Source organism: Vulpes vulpes, chromosome 2, assembly GCF_048418805.1.
Source record: "Vulpes vulpes isolate BD-2025 chromosome 2, VulVul3, whole genome shotgun sequence".
Lineage (NCBI taxonomy): Eukaryota > Metazoa > Chordata > Mammalia > Carnivora > Canidae > Vulpes > Vulpes vulpes.
Window position 1 is genome coordinate 147358788 of NC_132781.1, and position 22359 is coordinate 147381146.

The following is a 22359-nucleotide window of genomic DNA, read 5'->3' on the forward strand; positions in this document are numbered from 1 at the left end:
TTAATAACTCCATGTCATTCCATAATACTGTACATGTTCCAAAATTTACCCAGTATTTTCTCTCAGTGGATATGTAGGTGGTTTCCATTATTTCACAGACATGAAATCAGTAAGTTGAAGGGCTGTGCTTCTAATGTTAATAGGTAATACCAAATTACCATTCCCAAAAGATACAGGCATTTACATACCCACCAGCATATGACACTATCCAATTTAGCATATATTCATCTGAGAGGTCTAAATTTTTATTTCGGTAATAAATTTGGTTTTTTAAGGTAAGTAATAGATGCAAATATGAAGAAAAAAAAAAGTATAAGAGTATATGGTGAATAGTCATCTCCCTTTCACCTGTCTCCCAGTGGTGCAATTCCTTTCCCAAAGACAGCTTTGTGTCTCTCCAAGATAGTTTATGTATATACTTCTATTTTACATAAATGGTTGTTCTAGGCTTTGCTTTCTCCACTTAACAAGATATCTTAGAGACTATACCACAGCAATATAATATAGAGCTGCCTCAATATTTTAACTACTGAATAGTATCACATAGTATGGATACAACATAATTTAATGAGTTATTTTAAAATAGAAATCAGGCTATCTCAGTCCCTTATTATTGTAAATAATGCACAGAGAACATCCTATAGGATAAATTTCCAAAAATGGAATTATTAAAAAAACAATATGTGAGGGGTGCCTTGGTGGCCCAGTCAGTTAAGCATTTGCCTTCAGCTCAAATCATGATCCTAGGATCGAGTTCCACATCAGGCTCTTTGCTCAGTGGGGAGTCTGCTTCTCCCTCTTCTTCTGCCTGTTACTTCCCTTACTTGTGCTCTCTCTGTCAAGTAAATAAAAAAATCTTTTTTAAAAAAGTGAATGTTTTAAATAAATAATTATTGAAAATACATACAGAAAAGTATATCTAAGTACACAGGCCTGTAAATTTTCACAAAATAAAACATACCCATGTAATTATACCCAGATCAAGAAACATATAACCAGCAACCAGAAGCTTCCTCATGCTGCTCTATTAGTTACTAACCCACTTTGCCTAAAAGTAACTACTATTTTTTTTAAAGTAACTACTATTTAATTTCCAGCACCACAAATTAATTCTGCCTAGTTTTGAACTTTATAAGTTTTTATTTTAACAGATGTCCCTTCATAGAAATTGTATCAATTTACACTTTCATCTACAGTATATAAGAATATGTATTTCCTAACACCCTCACCAACCAATGCGTTATTAAACTCTTTGATTTTTGCCAGTGACATAAGTGAAAGGAATTTATTGTCTATGTTATTTTGCATTTTTTTTATACTAAATAAATTCGGTATCTTTTCATAGGTCTAAGAGTCATTTGTATTTTTATTTTTACAAACCGTCCTTGTCCTTTTTCATTATCTTACTTATAAATGCACTGTAGTATATATTAGGGAAGTTAATCCTTTGTTATATGTGTTGTAAATATTTTTCCTAGTTTGTCATTTATCTTTGATTTTATTGTTTTTCCTACAGATATTTTACTTGGTCTTTTATTTTTTGCCTGTTAGGTATAAAATGACTTTTTTTTCCCCTGACTGGTGAGGTTGAGTGTTTTCGTTTATGGCTTTGATTATTTACATCTTCTCTTCTGGATATTGCTTCTTGATATCCTTTGTTTTCTATTGGATCATCATCTTTGAACACATACCTAGAAGGTCTTTGTATATGACCAATGGTATGGCTTTGTAATGTATGTTTAAAATGACGTTTACACTATATGTTCTCATTCATTTGGGGAATATAAATAATAGTGAAAGGGAATAGAAGGGAAGGGAGAAGAAATGGGTAGGAAATATCAGAGAGGGAGATAGAACATGGAAGACTCCTAACTCTGGGAAACGAACTAGGGGTGGTGGAAGGGGAGGGGTAAGGGTGGGGGTGAATGGGTGACAGACACTAAGGGGGGCACTTGACGGGATGAGCACTGGGTGTTACTCTGTATGTTGGCAAATTGAACACCAATAAAAAATAAATTTATTATTAAAAATAATAATAAAATAAATAAAAATAAAAAATAAAAGGACGTTTACCCCCGTATCATTTTTTGTGAGCTCTTTTATTTATTTATTTATTTATTTATTTTAATGTCCACTTTCTTACAAAGATGTCACTTCACATGAAGGGGTGGTAATATAATTATGTTTCAAAACTCATGTTACTTATACAAAGAATATTCAGACATTCTAACCTTTTCTTTCTTGGTGATTATAGAATAAACATGTCATTAAATTACTTTTGGATATTTGTTGTAGACTCATCAATTCTTCTATAGTTGTATTCTCTCCATAATAGTAATCAAGAGTGCCCAAAATCTTTGACCCAGAAACTTTGACTAGATAAGTGGAAAAAATCTAATTTGAGATATAAAATGCTAAATGTGTTTTTCTCCATAAACAATTTAATTGGTTTGCATTTGGCACTTCTATATCAGATTCTAAGTCATCCTTGGAATTTAGCTAACAGCTTGGAAAATAGAGTCAAGTATGGTATGATATAACTATAATTAATTATCTCACTATATATTTCACAAAACAGCATCTTAACTGCTTAATAAAGGCTTTTAAAATATCGGTAGAAAGTGAACAACAGAAACTTGATTTACTCAAATCCAAAAGGAATTGAATTGGTTTCTGCTTGTGATTATGACTCAGTAGAGCATATTAATAGATTATAGGGGGAAAATTAGAGTTCATTTTAAATATGAGCTTAGGTTATATCAGTAATAATGGCCTCTTCTTATTTTTCCACAGTTCTTAGTGGTCTCTGTTCTAATGACTGTCCTCGTAAGATAACAGTAAGTAAACTTAATTCTCAGTTGTAAAATTTTCTGTGAAAATTCTCTGCATAATAGATATACACAAAATAGTTGTTATAATAGGCTACACTAAAATTGTTATTATTTAGAAGTGCTTAAAGTATCCTTTAAGCTCAGTGCTCAAAAAAACTTTACTGGGAATAAGATTATTTGCCTAAAAAATTCTCACCTCAAAGTTCACTCCTTAATGAAGCCTTTTCTGATACCTTGGAAAAATAAGCACCCCTCCCATTCTTTCTGGGCGTACTACTGCCATTTTGGCATATATAATACTTGAACTCCCTTCTCTGTTTGTTTTAAATGTCTCTCTACACTAGTCTGGAATCCCTGGAGGTCAAGAAAGCTCTCATCTTTGTATACATAGTACATAGCACAGGGTCAAGCATATAGTAGACAATATTAAATTTTTTTTGTATAGTCTTAATATTGACTTTTGCTGTCTAATGGAATGTTTCAATGAAATAACTAAGTTTAAAAATAATTAGGCTTACTTTTTTAAATTGCCAGTTCATGTCAATCATAAAAATATAACATTATGGGACGCCTGGGTGGCTCAGCAGTTGAACATCTGCCTTTGGCCCAGGGCGTGATCCTGGAGTCCCAGGATCAAGTCCCACATCGGGCTTCCTGCATGGAGCCTGCTTCTCCCTCTGCCTGTGTCTCTGCCTCTCTCTCCCTCTGTGTATCTCATGAATAAATAAATAAAATCTTTAAATATATATATATATAACATTATATGTGGGGTGTGTGTGTGTGTGTGTGTGTGTTGGTATATGCCTACTTGGGTCCTCATTGTAACCCTTGTTTCATAAGGAATTACTTCCATGTAAAGCTGAGGAACCTGAGGCTCAGAGAAACTAATTTGCCCAAAGTCATAGAGCTATTAAGTAGTGGAACTAGAACATAAAGCTACATGTTCTGATAATAGCCTCATACTTTTACTACCACTTAAGTACTACATGACCAACATTTTGTGTATGGTTGGGAAATTACATATTTAAGACATATGGAAACACACCCTGACCCAGAGATTTGCATGCAGAGATTTAATTTAGACTCAAGAGCAACAGCTATGAAGTAGTAAGGAAAGGAGGATTGGCAGAAGAAATTGGTCTGTGATGCATGGGGAGCTGTGAAGCTAGGATGGCCCCTCAGATGGCCCAAGGAGAGGCAGAGGAGCCAGGCCTTTGTATCCCTATATCAATCAGATACTGTGTACATGTAGTCCCCCAGAAAGGCTTCTAATTGGTAGGAGCCAGCTCCGTTTGGCTGGAAAACTGTTTCCAGGTAGGAACCCCACTGTGAGCTATCAGCAGCCAACACTAGGAGCAGCTCAGAGAATTAGCGTCTCCAGCCTGAAGAGAACATCTGGACAATGCATCACCACATCCATTATAAATGTATGTGAGTGCCTGGTCAAATTCATCTGTTTTCATATCATTATAACAATGTAGATGTATAGTGGGAGAGGCTATGGGATAGGGAATGCAGGACATGTAGGGGAAATCTCTGTACTTTCCAACTTAATTTGCTGTGAATCTAAAACTTCTCTAAAGAGTAGTCTGTTTTTTAAAAAAAATTTAAGTGTAGATGTAATTAATCAGAGGCTAAAGATTAGTTTGGTTATTCAGGTATTGTCTACCCAGGCTGTGAAATGTTCAGAGCCTTTGTTCCTCTTCCTTTCTCTCATTGACCATATTCATTACATGGTCAAAGAACTTGAAAACATCGAAATGGAACCCACTTATTTTACCCACAAGTTCTGGCAGAAAAGGTGATAGGAAAAGGCTGCATGATTAAGGCAGGGTGCAAAAATGCTCCCATTCTCTTTGTCTTGAAATAAAAGCAACTTTAATTGTAGGGAGGACAGAATCATTCGAAAGCTATGTAAGTAAAATTCAGCATGCAGAGCTGTTCTTACAATGATAACACTAAGTCCAGAGCCTTTGGGCTTTTCTGCCTCCTATTTGTCCATTTATTACTTTCTTTGAAATTCAGATCCTGTTGAACTGCCTTCCCATAGATCATTTCCTTCTCCACTGATATCATAGATCACAATTTTATGACAACCTGAAAGAAATAAATGCACACTATACTTCTCCAGTTTTCCATATATCAAATGTGTACCCACTTGTAAAATTATTATTTCATGAAAAAGTGGGCCTTTTTCCTAATGCTTTGACATTAGATCCACTTGATCATAGGAGAAAGTGTTATATTAGGTATGACCCTGTGTAAGCCTAAGAAGAAAGATGCATCTACCATCTGATATTCTTTACCACTTGAGTTAATTTATGAGTTGAATAGCTCTTCTGCTGCCACTGTGCTCCCACCTGATACTGGCAACCTATCTGATACATGAGAGAGGAAAGAATTATCCAAATCAGAAACCAATCCCACTCAAATTCCTTTATCTCCATTTTGGAAACCCCAGGCAATACTGGAGACCTTATCTCTCAGAACTATTTTACTTTTGAAATTTTAATGCCATCCATTCAGCAATCTGACCACAGTCTATTTTTCCAGCCCTCTCCCATTACTATTCCTCTTCATCTTTAAGACCATTAGTTTCCCAATCTCTTGCCTTTACCTTCCTCCTTTAGCTGCCACACACAAACTCACTCCTGCCATTACTTTTAACTCCTATAAAGCACTCTCCTTCTACTGTACCTGCCTAGCAGAATTACAGCCCCAGGTTAGTCCAGCTGTCTGTTCAGTACTAGACCTAGGCTCCTGGGCATTTCTGAAGAAAAATAAACAGCCTTGCATATTGGTACCACAACTGGTTCATAGTCTTCAACCTGAAATGAGCATTCTTAATTGTATCAGTCTTATATGGATTCCTCGTCCTCTTTTCTCCCATTCTTTTTCTCTGATTACTTTCAGGATTTTTTCTTTGTCTTTGGCTTTCTGCTGATTGAATATGATATGCATAGGTATAGATTTTTAGTTATTTTTCCTGTTTGGTATTCTTAAGCTTCCTGGATATCTGGTTTGGTGTCTGTCACTAATTTTGGAAAATTCTCATGTTATTATTTCAAAGATTTCTTCTGTCCCTTTCTCTCTTTTTCCTTCCAGTAATCCCCTGACACATATGTTACACCTTTGGTAACTGTCACGCAGTTGTTGGATATTCTGTTCCATCTTTTTCATTAGTTTTTCTCTGTGTTTCAGTTTTAGAAATTTCTTTTGATCCTCAAGCTCACTGATTCTTTGTTCAGCTGTGTTCAGGCATTCATTTCTATTTTAGTATTTTATTTCTACCATTTCTATTTGATCCTTAAGAGTTTCCATCTCTCTGCTTATATTAATCTATGTTTGCATGTTGTCTACTTTTTCCAGGAGAGCTCTTAACATATTAGTCATAGTTATTTTAAAGTTCAGGTTTGATAATTCCAACATTCCTGCCATATTCTGAGTCTGGTACTGATGCTTGCTTCATCTAGTCAAACTTTGTTTTCTGCCTTTTAGCATGCCTTGAAATCTTTTGTTGAAAGCCAGAACTGAGGCAGATCTTTATGTCTATATGGCTAGGATAACTAACAACTCTATGTAGCATTTTTCTGTATTGCCTTTTTGTCTCCCCTGTTGTCTTTTTGTTTCCCTATACAGACTTATATTTAAAGAGGGTCGGAGTCTTGCAGTGCTTTTAGCTGTAATCCCATTATTAGACAGGAGCCCATTGATGTGGTGATAAAGAACAGATGGAGAAAATGCATCCTATAATCCAGTGATTAGGTCTCAGACTTTTAATGAGCCTGTATCCCTGGGATGTGACTTTCACAAGTGCTTCTTAGCTCCCCCTTCCCCTTAGACAAGACAGGAAGGCGAGAGAGGGCTAAAGTTCGGTTCCTTTCCCCAAGGTTGGAAAGGTTTTAGTAGAATCCAAGTCACTTAAGCTCTGATAAAATAGTTTTCCCTTGAGGGCAAAATGTTAAGAACAAAAGAGGTCTGGGCATATTTCAGAATGCTCTACTTCCCCTCCCTGAGAGTTGTTTTAGTGTTCCAGTCTTACCCCGAGAATCTACTGGGACTCTAGAGATAAAACTTTTGTTTTCCTTCCTCCCCCAGAGTTTTACATTCTCAAACTAGATCATATTGGGCTTCCAGCAGTTTCTCGGTTAAAATTTAAATGTCTGTGGGACTGGCTCCTTTCAGTCTCCTGCTTCTAAGGTCTCTGCTCCCAGTCAGCTATGATTGATTCTCTGTACCCACCCCTCTCTCCAGTTTTCAGAGTAGCAGTTTGCCCTGTGATCTCAGTTCTCTGGATCTAAGGAGAGTTGGTTTTTACTTTCTTCAGCTTTTTTTGTTGCTTTTGTGAGGACTAGGAGCCACAACTTCCAAAGCTCTTTACATATCAGGCCAGAAACTCTCCTTGCATTTTTATCAGCATCATTTATCAGTATTGCCTTATCTTTATTTCTCACAGCTTTATTGCAGTGTAATTGACATGCAATAAACTGTACATAATGAATATATTCAATGTTATGTATATATTGTATATACGTACACTATTTAAATGGATATATATATATAATGAAACATATATGGATAATTTTTGTGCCCTTTGGCTATCCTTCTCTTCTGACCCTCCTTCCCTATCCCACTTTTTCTCAGTCACCACTGATAGGTTCTCTGTTGCTTTATTGTAAAAGTTGTTCTTGCCCATTTTACTTCCTGGTTTTTAATCAATATATCTTTCTCTGTGTCATTTATTACTCTTTACTTTGACTTTTTTTTTTTACATTTTTTGGAAAAATTTTAAACATCTATAAAAGTATAGATTAATATAATAAAACTCCTTGTGCCCATACTACTACCCAGTTTCAACACTATCATCATATATCCCCACCTACTAATTCCATTCACAGCACCCCTTAGGTTATTTTAAGGCAAATCCATTAAATCCTATATTCCGTAAATACTTTCATGTGTATCTCTAAAATAAGGACTTTGTACATATTAGAAACTCCCATTTTTCATAAGAACTATTTTATATCCTTTTCTAGTCTCCTCTTACATCCATCCCCAACTTCTAGTTCTCAGCAATTGACCTTGCTTCTCACTTCAAAGAGAAAAAGAATATAAAATCAGAATCTCTTCAACTACCTTAAGTAACTTTGGGAAAGTTATATAACTCTTGTTAAGCTTCATTCTCCACATCTCTATAAAGGGGAAACTAATTATACCCATTTATGTTAGCTTCCTATTGCTGCTATAACAAATTATCATAATTTAGTGGCTTAAAACAATGCAAATATATTCTTTTACAGTTCTGGAGGTCAAAAGCCCAAATATGCTTCACTAAGTAGGACTCCCTCTGGAAGCTTTAAGGAGAATCCATTCCCTTGCCTTTCACTTCTCAAGGCCAGCTACATTCCTTGGCTATTGGTCTATCCATCTCCTAATCCAGCCATGTAGTTTCTTCAAATCACTGACCCCTACCCATCTTGCCTTCCACTTTCACTTAATAAGGACCCTAAGTGATTACATTGGGCCCATTTAGGTAATCCAATATAATCTCTCCATCTCAAGAGCTTGCTCACATGTGCTAACTTTAGCAGCATATATATTAAAGTTGGAATGATATAGAGAAGATTAGCATGGCTCCTGGGCAAGGATGACATGCAAATTCGTGAAGCATTCCACATTCTTAAGAGAGAGAAAAAAAAAAAATCCCTTAATCACATCTGCAAATTCCCTTTTGCTATATAAGATTATCAGTGGGTTTTGGGAATTAGGATGTGACCATCATAGGGGACCATTATTCTGCCTGCCACATTCCCTCGTAAGGTTTTTAATAGAAGAATTAATGTAGGCAAATCATAATAGAGGTCTAATACACAATAAGTACTCAAAAAAATATATCCGCTATTTGTCAATGGTAATGGTTATTTCTCTGCCTCTGTAATGTCCCTGTATTAGTAAGGATAGTGAATTCTAAATATTTAAGAAATGCTGGTGTTCTATTTGCCTTCAAGACTAGTGGTCTACTTGACTTTTTGACTTTTTCGTATCATATATCACAAATTTATGAACTGTGGTTATGAAAGAGATCAATATTTTTAGTAAAAGCTACTATAAGCATCTGCAAATCAAAAGAATATTTATATTACTTCCTGCTTTTTCTCTTAAAATACCAAACTAATTTTTTTTTAGTCTTTAAACCTTAGTATAATATATTCTGTGTTAGTGGAGATTAGATGGCTTCTTTCTCTGTCACCTGGTAATTCTTTTACCCAAAGCCTGGTGGTGACTTTTCCACTTTATAGATTATGAGTCTATAAGCAGGCGTATGAATACTCTTCTCCCTGAACAAAGGGTTTGGAAATAGTCCTTTAATCCTCTATGCATATTCCTTTTAAGTAGCTCCATGAGGGCAACAGGATCTGTTTTGCCTGCCAGTATGTCCTAGAACATAGCAGAGGGCCTTGTGCTTAACAATGTCAGTTGTCTTCTATAGCACTAAATGTAATATCTTTATCCACACCCATCCCTTTTGCTATTTCTTTTTACTAATCAATGTACCATTTATGCTGTGGGTCCCACATCCTTCTTAGGGACTTCATTCCATTGTTTATTCTGCTTGGCCTGTGTATTCAACCTCTGCCTCTCTGTTGCTGCCTTCTCTTCAGCATTTAAGGAGTGTCCAAATCTCTTATCCATAAGAGCATATATGCATTCCTTCTAAAACCCTACATCCTCTCCAGCTACTGCCCAATCTCTGTTTTCTCTTCCCAGCCAAACATAAATTGTGCACCATTGGCTCTTTCCAATCACTTACTTCCATATCCTTAACCCACTGTTTTAATCTAGCATTTGACCTGCATTTGATCTCCTGATACTCCCCTTTCCTCAGCCTCCTTTACATTCACCCTTCCTAGCTCCTCTTCCACCTCTTTGGCCATTCTCTCAGTTCCCTTTTGGACATTTCCTTTGCCCACTTTTTAAATGTTGGTGCTTCTCAGGCTTTCATTCTAAGTTTTCTTCTCCCTCTACATTATACTCTAAGTTTCCTCAACTTCTCCCCTGTTTGGTGTGTTTTGTTTTGTGCGGCTTTTTGCCATTTGGATACTCTCCTGAGCTTCCGACTTTTATATCTAAGTGTCTTACAAAACCTCATTCCACCTCCCATGTTTCCTATCTTGGTTACTTTTTCTTTTCTCTTACCCCCAGATCTACTAGATTATTGTTCTCAACCCTTAACTGTCCCTTTTCTCTATCCCACCATTATTTAATCCAGGCCACCATCCTTTCTTGCCTGACAGCTGGAGGATCTGAGCCATCCTTCAAAAAGGTACCACAGTGATCTTTTTAAAATACAAACCTTCAGTGGCTTTTCTTTGTCCTTGAAAAATGGTCCATACCCAGTTTGTTGGAACAGAGCTCTTGTTTACTTCTTCAGCCTTATTCCTTGCCATTCCCCTCACACCCGCTCCCAACTCTGTCAGCCACACAGAATTGCAGTGCTCTGCCGTGCTGTCCCCTCGTCTCCACCATCTCCTAAAGTCCTTAACGTGACCCTAGATCAGCTTCCAGACAGCATTTCCTCTAAGCATCATTGTCCTGCTACTTAGAAGCTAGTGAATTCTGTGTTCAGTTCTTGAAGAAGAGACACTGGATCTTATTTATTATTCTGTCCTTACTCCCTAACACACACGGTAGCCTGCACATAGTAGCACAATAAATATTTATGTATGAGTAAATGAGCTTTTCCAAAATTTGGTTTCCTTTTTTTAATGGTCCTTCATTGATAAATCTACCATACCACCTCTTAACCACAATCACATATTCATTGTTAAGTTTGAACATTTGCAGAATAAATTACAAGCTATTCACAAGAGAAATGCATTCTGCAAAGGCCTGATATAAAGGGAAAACATCTCTTATTTATGTTCTCAGAGATACCTCATTATGAGACACAGATGTTCCAATTGTTACTACAAACAGATTTATAATATATGTAGCAGAACAAGATGTCTTTAACATTTTTTTCATCTTTTCAATCAGAAATATTCTCAGGCTTTTCTTTGTTCTGTATAGGAATAGTCTGAGAAGGTATAAGGCAAGTAAGTTTCTCTTTTGCCTTTATTTTGATTAAGCAACTTACCTGACTTGGTACTATTTTACCTATCTAGCCTTTGCTACAATGAATATTAGGTATCACAACAGATTTATTTATTTAATATCGTTAAAATATTATTCTACCCTTAATTCTAAGTATTCACCTTTTTCTTATTACACTTGACATTGGTGATATCATGTTCTGGTACCAAAGACAGAAAAAAAATGACATAAACATTTTCTGCATTTAATGTCCCTTTATGGTCCTTTACAAAGGGAAAATACCTTGCAGTTTTAACAGGAAAATAAACAAAGAAAATAATTTATTGAATTTAATATGAAGAAATGAATAAGAAACAATATAAAAATTCAATATTGACTAAATTGGGCAATACAGTTAATACTAATGAAGATAAGGAAAAAAATCCATGTTTGTAAAGAACACAAACAAGGTAAACAATTGCCTTTGAGAAAAAATAAAGTTCATACTGTAAGTCAGCCCCTTTTCTAATATTTTAGAATCATAAATTTTATTGCATAAGCCAAATATTGATTTTCATGTAACATAATATGTTTTATAACTTCTTCCAGTTTTACTATCCAGAGCCAATGATGTAGAATATACTAGGTCTCCATTGTAGGAACCAAGACCTTGAAACAAATCCTTAGATAATCAGGTACTTAACACTGACATAAAAACCCAAGGTTTGTCTAGGCTACTGAAAAAGATAATCTACAAAGAAAAATGGTGTATTTGAAACCTGATTTTATGTAAGTCGACAAGGCATAAGGTACTGTATAATACAACACCTAAACTGCACTGCATCGATAAGACACATTATAGAACAAGAAAAATGACCCAAATATAGTCCTTAGCTATATATATAGTATGGAAAAATTAAAAGATCACTAATATTTTTTAAATTAACTCCTCTGAATTCTTTCAAATATGAGACATGACATTTAAAAGGAAAAGTGGGGCAATGTGAGAGATTTGTACTAAGATTTTCTCACAGAGAGTGAACTCTAGATCTACTAGATGATGGAGTACAGAACTCGGCATTCCATAGGAATAGCTAATGTCTTAATTTATTCTTACCAAAATTTATGAAATTAATTTATGAAGTGTTTTCCACAAAAATATTTCTGCCTTAAAAATAAAAACTAAAACTGAAACTATTGTAAAATTGTATGTTAAATATACTTAAATTTAAACACAAAAACAGGCAGATACAACATGACTTCTAATGAGAGGGAGGCTTCATCTCCTAAGTTAGAAGATGGCAAACTGTAAAAGGTCAGAGTAAATAGTTTCATCTCTTTGGGTCACATGGTCCTTATCTCATCTACTCAGCTCTAGAGTGAGAGCAGCCATAGATAATATGTAAACAATGAATATAGCTGTGTTCTAGTAAAACTATATAAACAGGATGCAGGCCATATTGGCTACAGGGACCATCTTTTGGCGATGCTTACCCTGGGTTCTACACTGGATGATTGCTTGACCACTTTTTCACCCCAACACAGAACATCATTGTATAAATTTCCTATTAAGTGAGGTGTGTCTAGGAAAGTATGGGTAGATCCTTGGGCTTTGCAGTGAACGTAAGAGAACAAATGCTCCTGTATGAACTGACACCCCAAAATACACAGAACATAAAATCACATTCCCGTATACCTCTACTGAAAACACAAAGTTTGGTCACACAAGCATATGGCCTAGTCCTTTCCTTCACCCAAATCTTCAGAACCTGGGGCACCACCCTTTCATACAATTCAAGCCATCAATGCTTCATGGTGTACCTTATGTTTGGGGCTGAGCTGGCAGCCTCTGAGTATAACTGTCCTCCATTAGGGCTTCTTTCCTATCCATGTTTCCAGAGCCTTTACTTTCAAAAAAGTACTCAAACTATGGTTTGTGACCAAAACTGCATGTACCACACCCTAAAGTGAAACTTTCAGGCCATATTAAAACATGGTTATGCACAATTTCCAGAATTTTTTTTTATTAGAGAGGAAGGAGAGAAAGGAGCAGAAGGAGATGGAAAGAGAATCTTACACAGGCTCCACACTCAGCACAGAGCTCAGCCCAACCCTGAGATCATGACCTGAGCCAAAATCAAGAATCAGATGCTTAACCAGCTGAGCCACCCAGGCACCCCAATTTCCAGAAATTTATACAGAGAACTGATCTGCCTATGTGTGGATGTGGCATAATACCTTCAGTCTTAGAATTACAGGCTGTCTAAAACCCTCACATTCCAGTATAAAACAGAAGGTTCAGAATCACTGGAACTAGGTCATATCATGAGGCACTCCACACAAAAAAGTTGCCAAACTGGAAGCAAGGAGAAGGACATAGAGGACAAATAATTCTTTACGACTGAGGAGATATCCATGTATTGAGTAAATATTCACTTTCTGCTCTAGGGGCTAGATGAGACAAAAATCACTGCCCTCATGGAGATCACAGTCTATATTCAGCAAAGCCTACTAGGAGGAGACATTTGAGCTGGGAGGGGCCTTTATATTGCACAACTCTAGAGGCTACCATTCACATCACAGTCTATGTCAGTGGCACCCCTGGAGTGGTAAAATGGACAACCTGTAGAATCTGCCATGGTGACCATGACTTGAGTCTTGAAGTACTAGGATTTTAGTAGGTACAGAAACAGAAAGAGGGCAGTCCAAATAGAGGAAAATAGTATGTGCAAAGGTATCAACCATCATTTATTTAATGCCTACTGTTGACATGACTCTAGACCCTGGGGCTGCTAAGAGGTAAGTTCTTGTGACTTGCATTATAAAACCACATCACTCCTTCATGATCCAGGTTCTGCTGTAACACAGGGGCATGTAGCAGTGAACAAATCAGAAATTGTGCCCAACTTCATGGAATTCACAATCCAAGGACATATGAATAATTACAAGAATGATGAGCACTTCAAAATTAAAGTACCCAATGTTAGGAGCCCTTATAACTAGGAGAACATGCCTACTTCAAATAATTAAAAACTGTGGGGATGGGAGAGAGACTGATAGAGTAAATGAGAGAGGAGAATGGATTTGAATTATTTAGGAAATCAAATATCTATAGCAAAAACAAATCAGGAGCATCTTTGAAGAAAGTAGGCAACTCAAAAAAAGACATTTTTTTTTTAATTTTTTTTTTAATTTATTTATGATAGGCAAACAGTGAGAGAGAGAGAGGCAGAGACATAGGCAGAGGGAGAAGCAGGCTCCATGCACCGGGAGCCCGATGTGGGATTCGATCCCGGGTCTCCAGGATCGCACCCTGGGCCAAAGGCAGGCACCAAACCGCTGCACCACCCAGGGATCCCCAAAAAAAAGACATTTAATACACTGTATTCTTGCTAATCCTGGATATTGGGTCTCCCTGGGAATGTGTCATGGGGATCGTTGACTTCAGTGTACATTCTGTGGGGGAAAAAAATCAGAGAAACAGTTCATTTCATAGAATCTCTAGTATGCATTTATTTCATTAAGCAAGAACTCTTTGCACTTAGACAACTAAGATTACTGTACCACCTACCTCAGGTTACATCCTTAAAAGTGTACCTGGAAAATTCAAATGAAACCAAGGACCTACAAAAGCATCAGCAGATCCATTCCTAGATCCTGACTCAGCCTGCTTCCACCACTTCGAAACCAGGGGAAAAAAACCCCACAAAAACCTATACCCTTTTCTGTTTGACTCAAGAGCTTAGATGTTTCACTATGAAAAGGAAGAAACTCTCATGAAATGGTGAAGAACTCCATAATTATTCATTTAATATAGGAATTTTAAAGAGACTGCTTACTTCATACATTACTAAACATATTCCCATTAATAGTAAGTACCTTTTTCTTATCATATGTATATGAAAAACATTCTAGGGATCCCTGGGTGGCGCAGCGGTTTGGCGCCTGCCTTTGGCCCAGGGCGCGATCCTGGAGACCCGGGATCGAATCCCACATCAGGCTCCCGGTGCATGGAGCCTGCTTCTCCCTCTGCCTGTGTCTCTGCCTCTCTCTCTCTCTCTCTCTGTGACTATCATAAATAAATAAAAAAATTAAAAATATATATATATTTAAAAAAAAAAAAAGAAAGAAAAACATTCTAAACATTAGAATTGAACAAAAATTATGTTCAATGTAATTGAAAAGTTTGTGGACCCCTAAGCTAGAATAACAACAATAGAAAGTAAAAGATACTTCTTTCTCTGATTTGCTAAATGTTCTGACCAATACACCTAAACTTTTTAAGCTAGCACCCTAAATATCCATTTGATCAAATATTTGCCTTTTCAGAGATGTTCCCTCCAAATCATTTTAAACTGTCTTCTGTAACACGACATAAACTACAGACTTTTCTCATTTGAAATACTCTGTATTTATTGCTCAAGGTAAAAGTACTCCCCTCTTCATGATTATTCTCTTTCTCTGAATTTAAATCATTTGCAAAATAAAATTTGCAAATTTAATAAAGGTTATTTAATGCTAAAATATCCATATTTGCTGACATATTCCACTTGCTTCTTTGCTTGTCAAGGGAATTCTACTCCCACAGGTATTCCAACAGGATCCTACACTTCACTTATATACCTATCTGATAGACAGCCTTAAGTTTGCCTTTAAAAGGAAAAGGTCATGCTATTTTACTTTCAGGTGATACTTCTTAGAGCTAAATAACTTAACGTAAATCTAAATATTGCAGATTGTATCACAAATTCAGAAAGTTTAATGATTCCCAACTTGAGCCTCTCCAACCGCCTTTCAAGTCTGTGAAATTTCCATTCTGTGAACCCTCATTTTACTCCTTTGCAAAACTTGTATTGGTTAAGAAAGGTGCATTGCTACTAAAGAAAACAATTTTCTGCACCACTACAAGCTATTGAAAGGAATAAGACGTGTTTCTAACATTGTTTTTTGTGCATCCAGCTGAATCAATGGTTTTATTCTCTCGTATTCAATCAAATGCAATCATTAAACAAAGGTTTAGGTTACACAACATACTCTCATTAGCTGCCAATTTATATAAAGTATATAAAATGTAGGGTCTTAGTAAGAGGTCCCTAACCTCCTGGCATCAGCATCTCTGGGAATTTTAAGAAATGTACATCCCCAGGCCTCACCCATATATATGAAATAAGAACATGTGGGGATGCAGCCAATGAATCTGTATTTTCAATGCAAATTATTCCAATACTTTCTAAAGCTGGAGAACCACAGCACTGGACTTTTAGAAAAGGGATTTACTAAAGGCCAACTTTGTCTCACACAACAATTACATACATATATTCAAAAGTGGAATTTCATTCCAAACATTTATATGCTTGCAAATGAACTATTCATATAGTTTTAGAATCCTACAATGCAGTAAAGAATACCAGAAGGCAAACTTGATAAATATTTTTGGTTTTAACCAAAATAATTTTACTCACCAGTATGGTCAGGTTCCGATGAAGGCTCTTTTCCTGGCTTGTCAAGGGTCACGTTCTTGCCTTGTTCTCAGATGGCCTTTCCTAGGTTCAAGCACATGGAGAGAGTGAGATATCAGCTCTGTGGTGTCTCAAAGGTTCCATACTCATGACCTCTCTAACCCTAATTACTTTCCAGATATCATCAGATTAGGGGTTGGTCCTTCTACGTACAGATTTTGGGTGGACAAACAGTCCATAACACAGCAAAAATCTATTTCAGAGGAAGTGTGAGAAAGAAATTAATAGGAAACTCACAGCTGTGTTATCGTCATCATTGCTGGTTAATATTCCCATAGTTTGGACTCCTGGCATATTAGCTTTTCAGATCTCACATAAAGGAATTTACAATATGTGCATAAATACTTTTGTGAACTGGCATTATTTCAGAAATTCTTAATCCTCTTAAATTGAAAATTCCTTTATAATACAAATAAGCACTCCCCAAATTATAAATTTATAAAAATTGAAATTTTTCTTTGGACCAGCATTAATATAAACCAGGTATGTAAAAGATATTAAAGATATAGCAATAATCCTAGCACCTCTATTGTATTAGAAGAAACACAGGTTAAAAGTTATTCCAGCTGTCTTGGCAGTCAGTGTAAGCATGGTCATTTTTAGTACATTTTGTTATGAACATTCATACAAATGCTAAATGGCACTATCTTGAGGAAAAAAATTCTGAAACATGTAATGGTATGACATGGAGTAAGACACCAAGAAGACTTATAGGCGTTGGTATCAGTCATATCATTTCAATTGAGGAAGGCAAAGTAGGATTTGAAAATATATACTCGTTATGTGTATAGTATAGAGCAGTGGCTCTTAAACTTCTTGGTCTGAGGCCCAAAGAGTTTTTTTCTTTATGTCTATCAATATTACTCTATTTGAAATTAAGACAAATAATTGTTAATGTTTCTAATTAATTCATTTAAAAATAAAAACCTATTATATGTTAATATAACCTGTATTTTATGAAAAATAACTATACTTTCCAAATTAAAAAATTAGTGAAGAGTGGCACTGTTTTACATTTAATTCAGATCTCTAGTATCTGGAATAATAGAAGATAGAAGATTCTCTTTTTGCATTCAGTTTTTTGTTTTGGTTGAAATACATGAAAAAAAATTTAACCTCTCACAGATATATAGTAGAAAACAGGAATGCTTCATTTCCTGTTCAGATAATAATGCTATACCAAAACTGAACAAGTGGCAGTTATTTAAAGGTTACTTGTAATGTGGAATTTGAAACCATATCAATGAATTTTTCCTACTGTTACATTGCCCCCTGGTTATTTAGAAGTCTGTTGTTTAACTTCCACACATTTGTGAACTTAGATTTATTCGGGCTTGCTTTATGGTCTATTATATGGGTCTCCCTGGAGAATGTTTGATGTGCGCTTGACAAGTATATGCATTCTGCCAGAGGTGGGTGCAGTGTTCTAAACATATCTGGTAGGTCTAATTGATTTATAGCATTGTCATCTATTTCCTTGTTGATCTTCTGCCTCATTGTTCTATACGTTAATGAAACTGGTATATAATAATTATAACAGTATCCAACCATTGTTGTTATTTCTTTCTTCCATCAATTCTTCATGTATTGTAGAACTCTGTTTTTAGGTGCATTTATAATTGTTGCAGTTTCTTGATGGATTGACACTTTTAACATTACAAAATGTCCTTTTTGTCTCTAGTAACAATTTTTGTCTTAAAGTTAATGTAACAATTTTTGTCTGATGTTAGTATGGCCACTCCAGCTCTTATTAGGTTACTATTTTAATGGTATATCTTTTCCATGCTTTTACTTTCAACCTATTTGTTGTCTTTGAATTTAAAGCATGTCTTTTGTAGATAGCATTTGGTTGAATCATATTGTTCTATCCATTCTGCTAATTTCTGCCTTGTGATAGCAGGGTTTTAATCCATTTACATTTAATATAACTTGATAAAGGATGATTTATATCTGTTATTTTTTTCTGTATGTCTTATGTCTTTTCTCTTTCCTCTGTTGCACCATTACTGCTTTCTTTTATGTTACATGTTTTCTAGGATATGATTTCAATTCCTTTGTTTCTTACACTCTTTTTAAAAGTTACTTTCTGGGCAGCCCAGGTAGCTCAGCGGTTTAGCGCCACCTTCAGCCGGCGTGATCCTGGAGACCCGGGATCGAGTCCCACATTGGGTTCTCTGTATGGAGCCTGCTTCTCCCTCTTCCTGTGTTGTGTCTCTGCCTCCCTCTCTTTCTGTGTCTCTCATGAATGAATAAATAAAATCTTTTTTTAAAAAATTATTTTCTTAGAGGTTTCTCTCAGAATTACTTTCTTTTTTTTTATTTATTTTTTTATTTATTTATGATAGTCACACAGAGAGAGAGAGAGAGAGAGAGAGAGAGAGGCAGAGACATAGGCAGAAGGAGAAGCAGGCTCCATGCACCAGGAGCCTAACATGGGATTCAATCCCGGGTCTCCAGGATCACGCCTTGGGCCAAAGGCAGACGCCAAACCGCTGCGCCACCCAGGGATCCCTCAGAATTACTTTCTATTTTAGAAACAATCTAGTTCACATTAATACCAACTTAATGTCAATAGCATAAAAAAACTTTACTCCAATATTCCTCCCTCAGTTTATACCCCCCTTTTGCATTTCTATTGTCATACAAATTACATCTTCATGCATTATGATCCTGACAACATGTTCTCTTAATTGATTTATGCAATTATATACGATTAGATAGAAGGAAAAAAGCCACACACAAAAATATATTTATGCCATCTAGTATATTTACTTGGAGTTACCTTTACTAGTACTTCTTGTGTGGATTTGAGTTTCTGTCTAATGGACTTTCAGTTCAGCCAGAAAAACTCCCTTTAGTATTTCCTGTTAGGTGTGTTAATAACTAATTCTCTCAGTTTTTACCTCGCAATGTGTTAATTTCCCTTTCATTCTTGAAGGATATTTTTTGCTGAATTTTAAACTTCTTGGCTGACAGTCTTTTTTCTTTCACATTTGGAATATATCATCCTACTGTCTTCTTGCCTCCTTGGTTTCTCATGAAAAATCAGCTGTTATTTTATTGAGATTCCCTTGTATATGATGGGTTATCTCTTGCTGAATTTAAAATTCTTTGACTTTTATCAGTTTGACTAGGATGCATCCTAGTGTAGATCTCTTCAAGTTCATCCTATTTGGAATTTGTTGAGCTTTTGGATGTGCAGGTTAGTGTGTTTAATTTAGGCAGTTTCATGCAACACATTCTTTTTTGCCAGTTTCTCTCTCTCCTCTAGTTTGGAACCCCTATTATTGTTGGTATTCTTGGTGGTGCTTCAATATTCAATATGTCACTGAGGGTTCTGTTCCTTTTTTTTTTTTTTTTTAATGTTCCTTCCTCATTTTTCTTTTTCTCCCTCAGACTGGATAATCTGAATTGACATAGCTTCAAGTTTGATTCTTTTTTCTGCCAATTTAAGTCTGTTATTGAGCCTCCCTAGTGATTTTTCATTTCAGTTACTGTACTCTAGAATTTGTGTGATTTCTATCTCTTTATTGATACTCTTTTGGCAAAACACTGTTTTCATAGCTCTGTTTAGCTCTTTAGACATGACTTCCTTAGTTCTTTGAATGTATTTATAAGAGCTGATTTAAAATCTCTGCCTAGTAAGTCAAATATCTAGGCTTCCTTGGGGACAATTTCTTTTGCCTGCTTCTTTTTTTTTTTCCCTATTTATGAACCAAACATTCCTGTTTGTATCATAATTTTTCATTTAAAAAAAGACATTTTATAATAATAATGTGTTAATCTTGGAATTCTCTCCTCTAGGCTTGTTGTTGCTGTTTGTTGTTGTGTTGTTAATGCTGTTTTTTCAGTGATTTTCCTGGATTAATACTCTAAAGTCTCTATTCTCTATTGTGCGTAGCCATTGAAGTCCCTACTCAAGTTAGCCTTATGGTCAGATGTGATTGCATAGATGTTTCCTTAATGAGACATTAGAGATTAGGGTCTTTTCGGGTCTTTGGTCTGGAAACAGTGTTTCACATGTGTATGGCCTTCCAAATCTCCAGGAATGTGTCAGAGTTTTTCAAAGCTCATCTTTGAACATCTCGTTCACATTTTTCCTTTTAAAATTTGTTCAACTTCTCACTAGCCCAAACTGATATAAAGAATTGCTAATGATTGTTTTTAACAAATGTTCCAGTTTGATAAGGCTGTCCATACAGAATAAGCTCTCAGTCTTGCCAAATAAAGATAAATACGGAGAATAGAGCTTGTCAGGAAGCTGCCAAACACATCAAATAGTGACAGTTCTCTGGGGATGAGGCTTTGGGGAGCTCCCAACCTGTTCTGCCAGCCCATCCACTAGCTGCTAGGCTTTACATTTTCACAGCTAACCTACTTGCACAGCTCTTGGTTGTCAAGACTATTTCAAGGCTAGGGAAAGGATTATAGGAATAGGGCAAATTAAAACACAGCAAAGTACATTATTCTTACTGATATTCAGTTCTTTTCTTGAAGAGATACTCTCAGATTCTTGCCTTTGGTTGATTTCCAGAGTCCTGAAAAAGTTTATTTTGACAAGATTTTTGCCAGTATTGTCTGATTTTTATGAAGGAGATTTTTGAGGTCCTTACTGTACCATCTAACTGTATCATTTCTAATCTAGAAATGATTCTTCCCTACTCTATTACTTTAAAATCCAATGGTCTATCCTATACTTTGAATGTTCTTTTATTCATGCATGGTTTAGTAACATGCATTGATCATCTGGAAAATACTGGTTTACCGGATTATGCAGATCTTCCCAATATTAACAAACTTCATTATACAGGTTTTTTTAATCATACTTGTTAATATCACCAAAAAAGTTTTTAAGTTTTTAGTTTGTCAGGCTCACAGTCTTACAAGTCTTCTAAAGTTCCAATTTTCATTTAGAAGCTGAAATTTTATCATTAGCCACAAATACTATCAATCATTTTCCTAAAAGTGATAAAACCACTTTATTTTCAAGAAAATGTTGGCTAAATTGAAATAGCCAAGTCTGAATAACCATAGTTTTAGTGCCACTGCTGACTACCCATGCTTTTTACAGTAGTATTTTGGGACCCCCAAGGGTCCTTGCACCACACTCTTGAGAACTACTGTGTGGAAGAATCAAATCTGGATTTATAGACATTGTCTTTAAATATCCAAGTGACTGGTCCATGGTGAGAAGTGAACTTTAGCTTTAAGACTCATAATCAAGACAGGCTGGCAACTTATTTTTTAAATGAATATAGGGCAAGAGAGAAAAACTTGCCTAAATAAATCTGTAAAATAAGAAAAAGTGGACAATAGTATGAAATTCTTCAAGTGTGAAATACAAAAAAATAGTCAAGAATACATTTGGGAAAGTTCACTGAAAACACTGCTTATAGTTCACGATACCAATCATCTAGTACATAGACTAGATTGTGGATAATAAAGTAAATTTGAGGTTGTAACACAGTGATAAATGTAGCCTCATAAATATTACTTCAAGCGTCACTGGAATCAAACAAGTTTAAAGTATTAAAGGTCATACCCTATTCCAAAGAAACAAACCTAGGAGAGATGAAATAATTTATATTAAGAACTGTATACCACATTAGCAATGTTTGTTGCTAAGCATATGAAGCAACATTTAGCTAGTAGGAGTATAAACTGGTATTACCACTTAAGAAAAAAATTAGCACTACTTGTGTGAGCACCTGGTGTTGTATGGAACAATGTACGTTATACATGGCATGTTAACTGGAATTTAAATTAAACTTAATAATAATAATGAAATTGCTACCTTTCAACATGGGGGAAAAGAAAAAAAAAGGAACAACTGAATATATTTTTAAAGAGTATTTAGGGGATCTCTGGGTGGCTCAATGGTTTAGCGCCTGCCATTGGTCCAGGGCGTGATCCTGGAGTCCCGGGATCGACTCCCA

At 35.7% G+C, this 22359-nt stretch overlaps 1 protein-coding gene, 1 long non-coding RNA gene and 1 other non-coding gene across 3 annotated transcripts in view; 2 read left to right on the forward strand and 1 right to left on the reverse strand.

Annotated features, from left to right (window-relative positions):
* ITFG1 (integrin alpha FG-GAP repeat containing 1) overlaps positions 1-22359 on the forward strand; it is a 281953-nt gene that overhangs the window by 213655 nt on the left and 45939 nt on the right. Inside the window, exon 13 of the mRNA XM_026014322.2 lies at positions 2794-2837. Coding sequence (XP_025870107.1) covers positions 2794-2837 — 44 coding nt within the window. The remainder of the gene's footprint in view (positions 1-2793; positions 2838-22359) is intronic.
* Positions 8407-8513, forward strand: LOC112931830 (U6 spliceosomal RNA). The gene has a single exon (XR_003237373.1). It is a non-coding gene; the product is annotated as a U6 spliceosomal RNA (small nuclear RNA).
* LOC112931645 (uncharacterized) overlaps positions 14248-22359 on the reverse strand; it is a 57758-nt gene continuing 49646 nt past the window's right edge. Inside the window, exons 3-4 of the long non-coding RNA XR_003237346.2 lie at positions 16367-16447; positions 14248-14360 (exon numbers count right to left, since the gene is read on the reverse strand). This is a non-coding gene — a long non-coding RNA (uncharacterized lncRNA). The remainder of the gene's footprint in view (positions 14361-16366; positions 16448-22359) is intronic.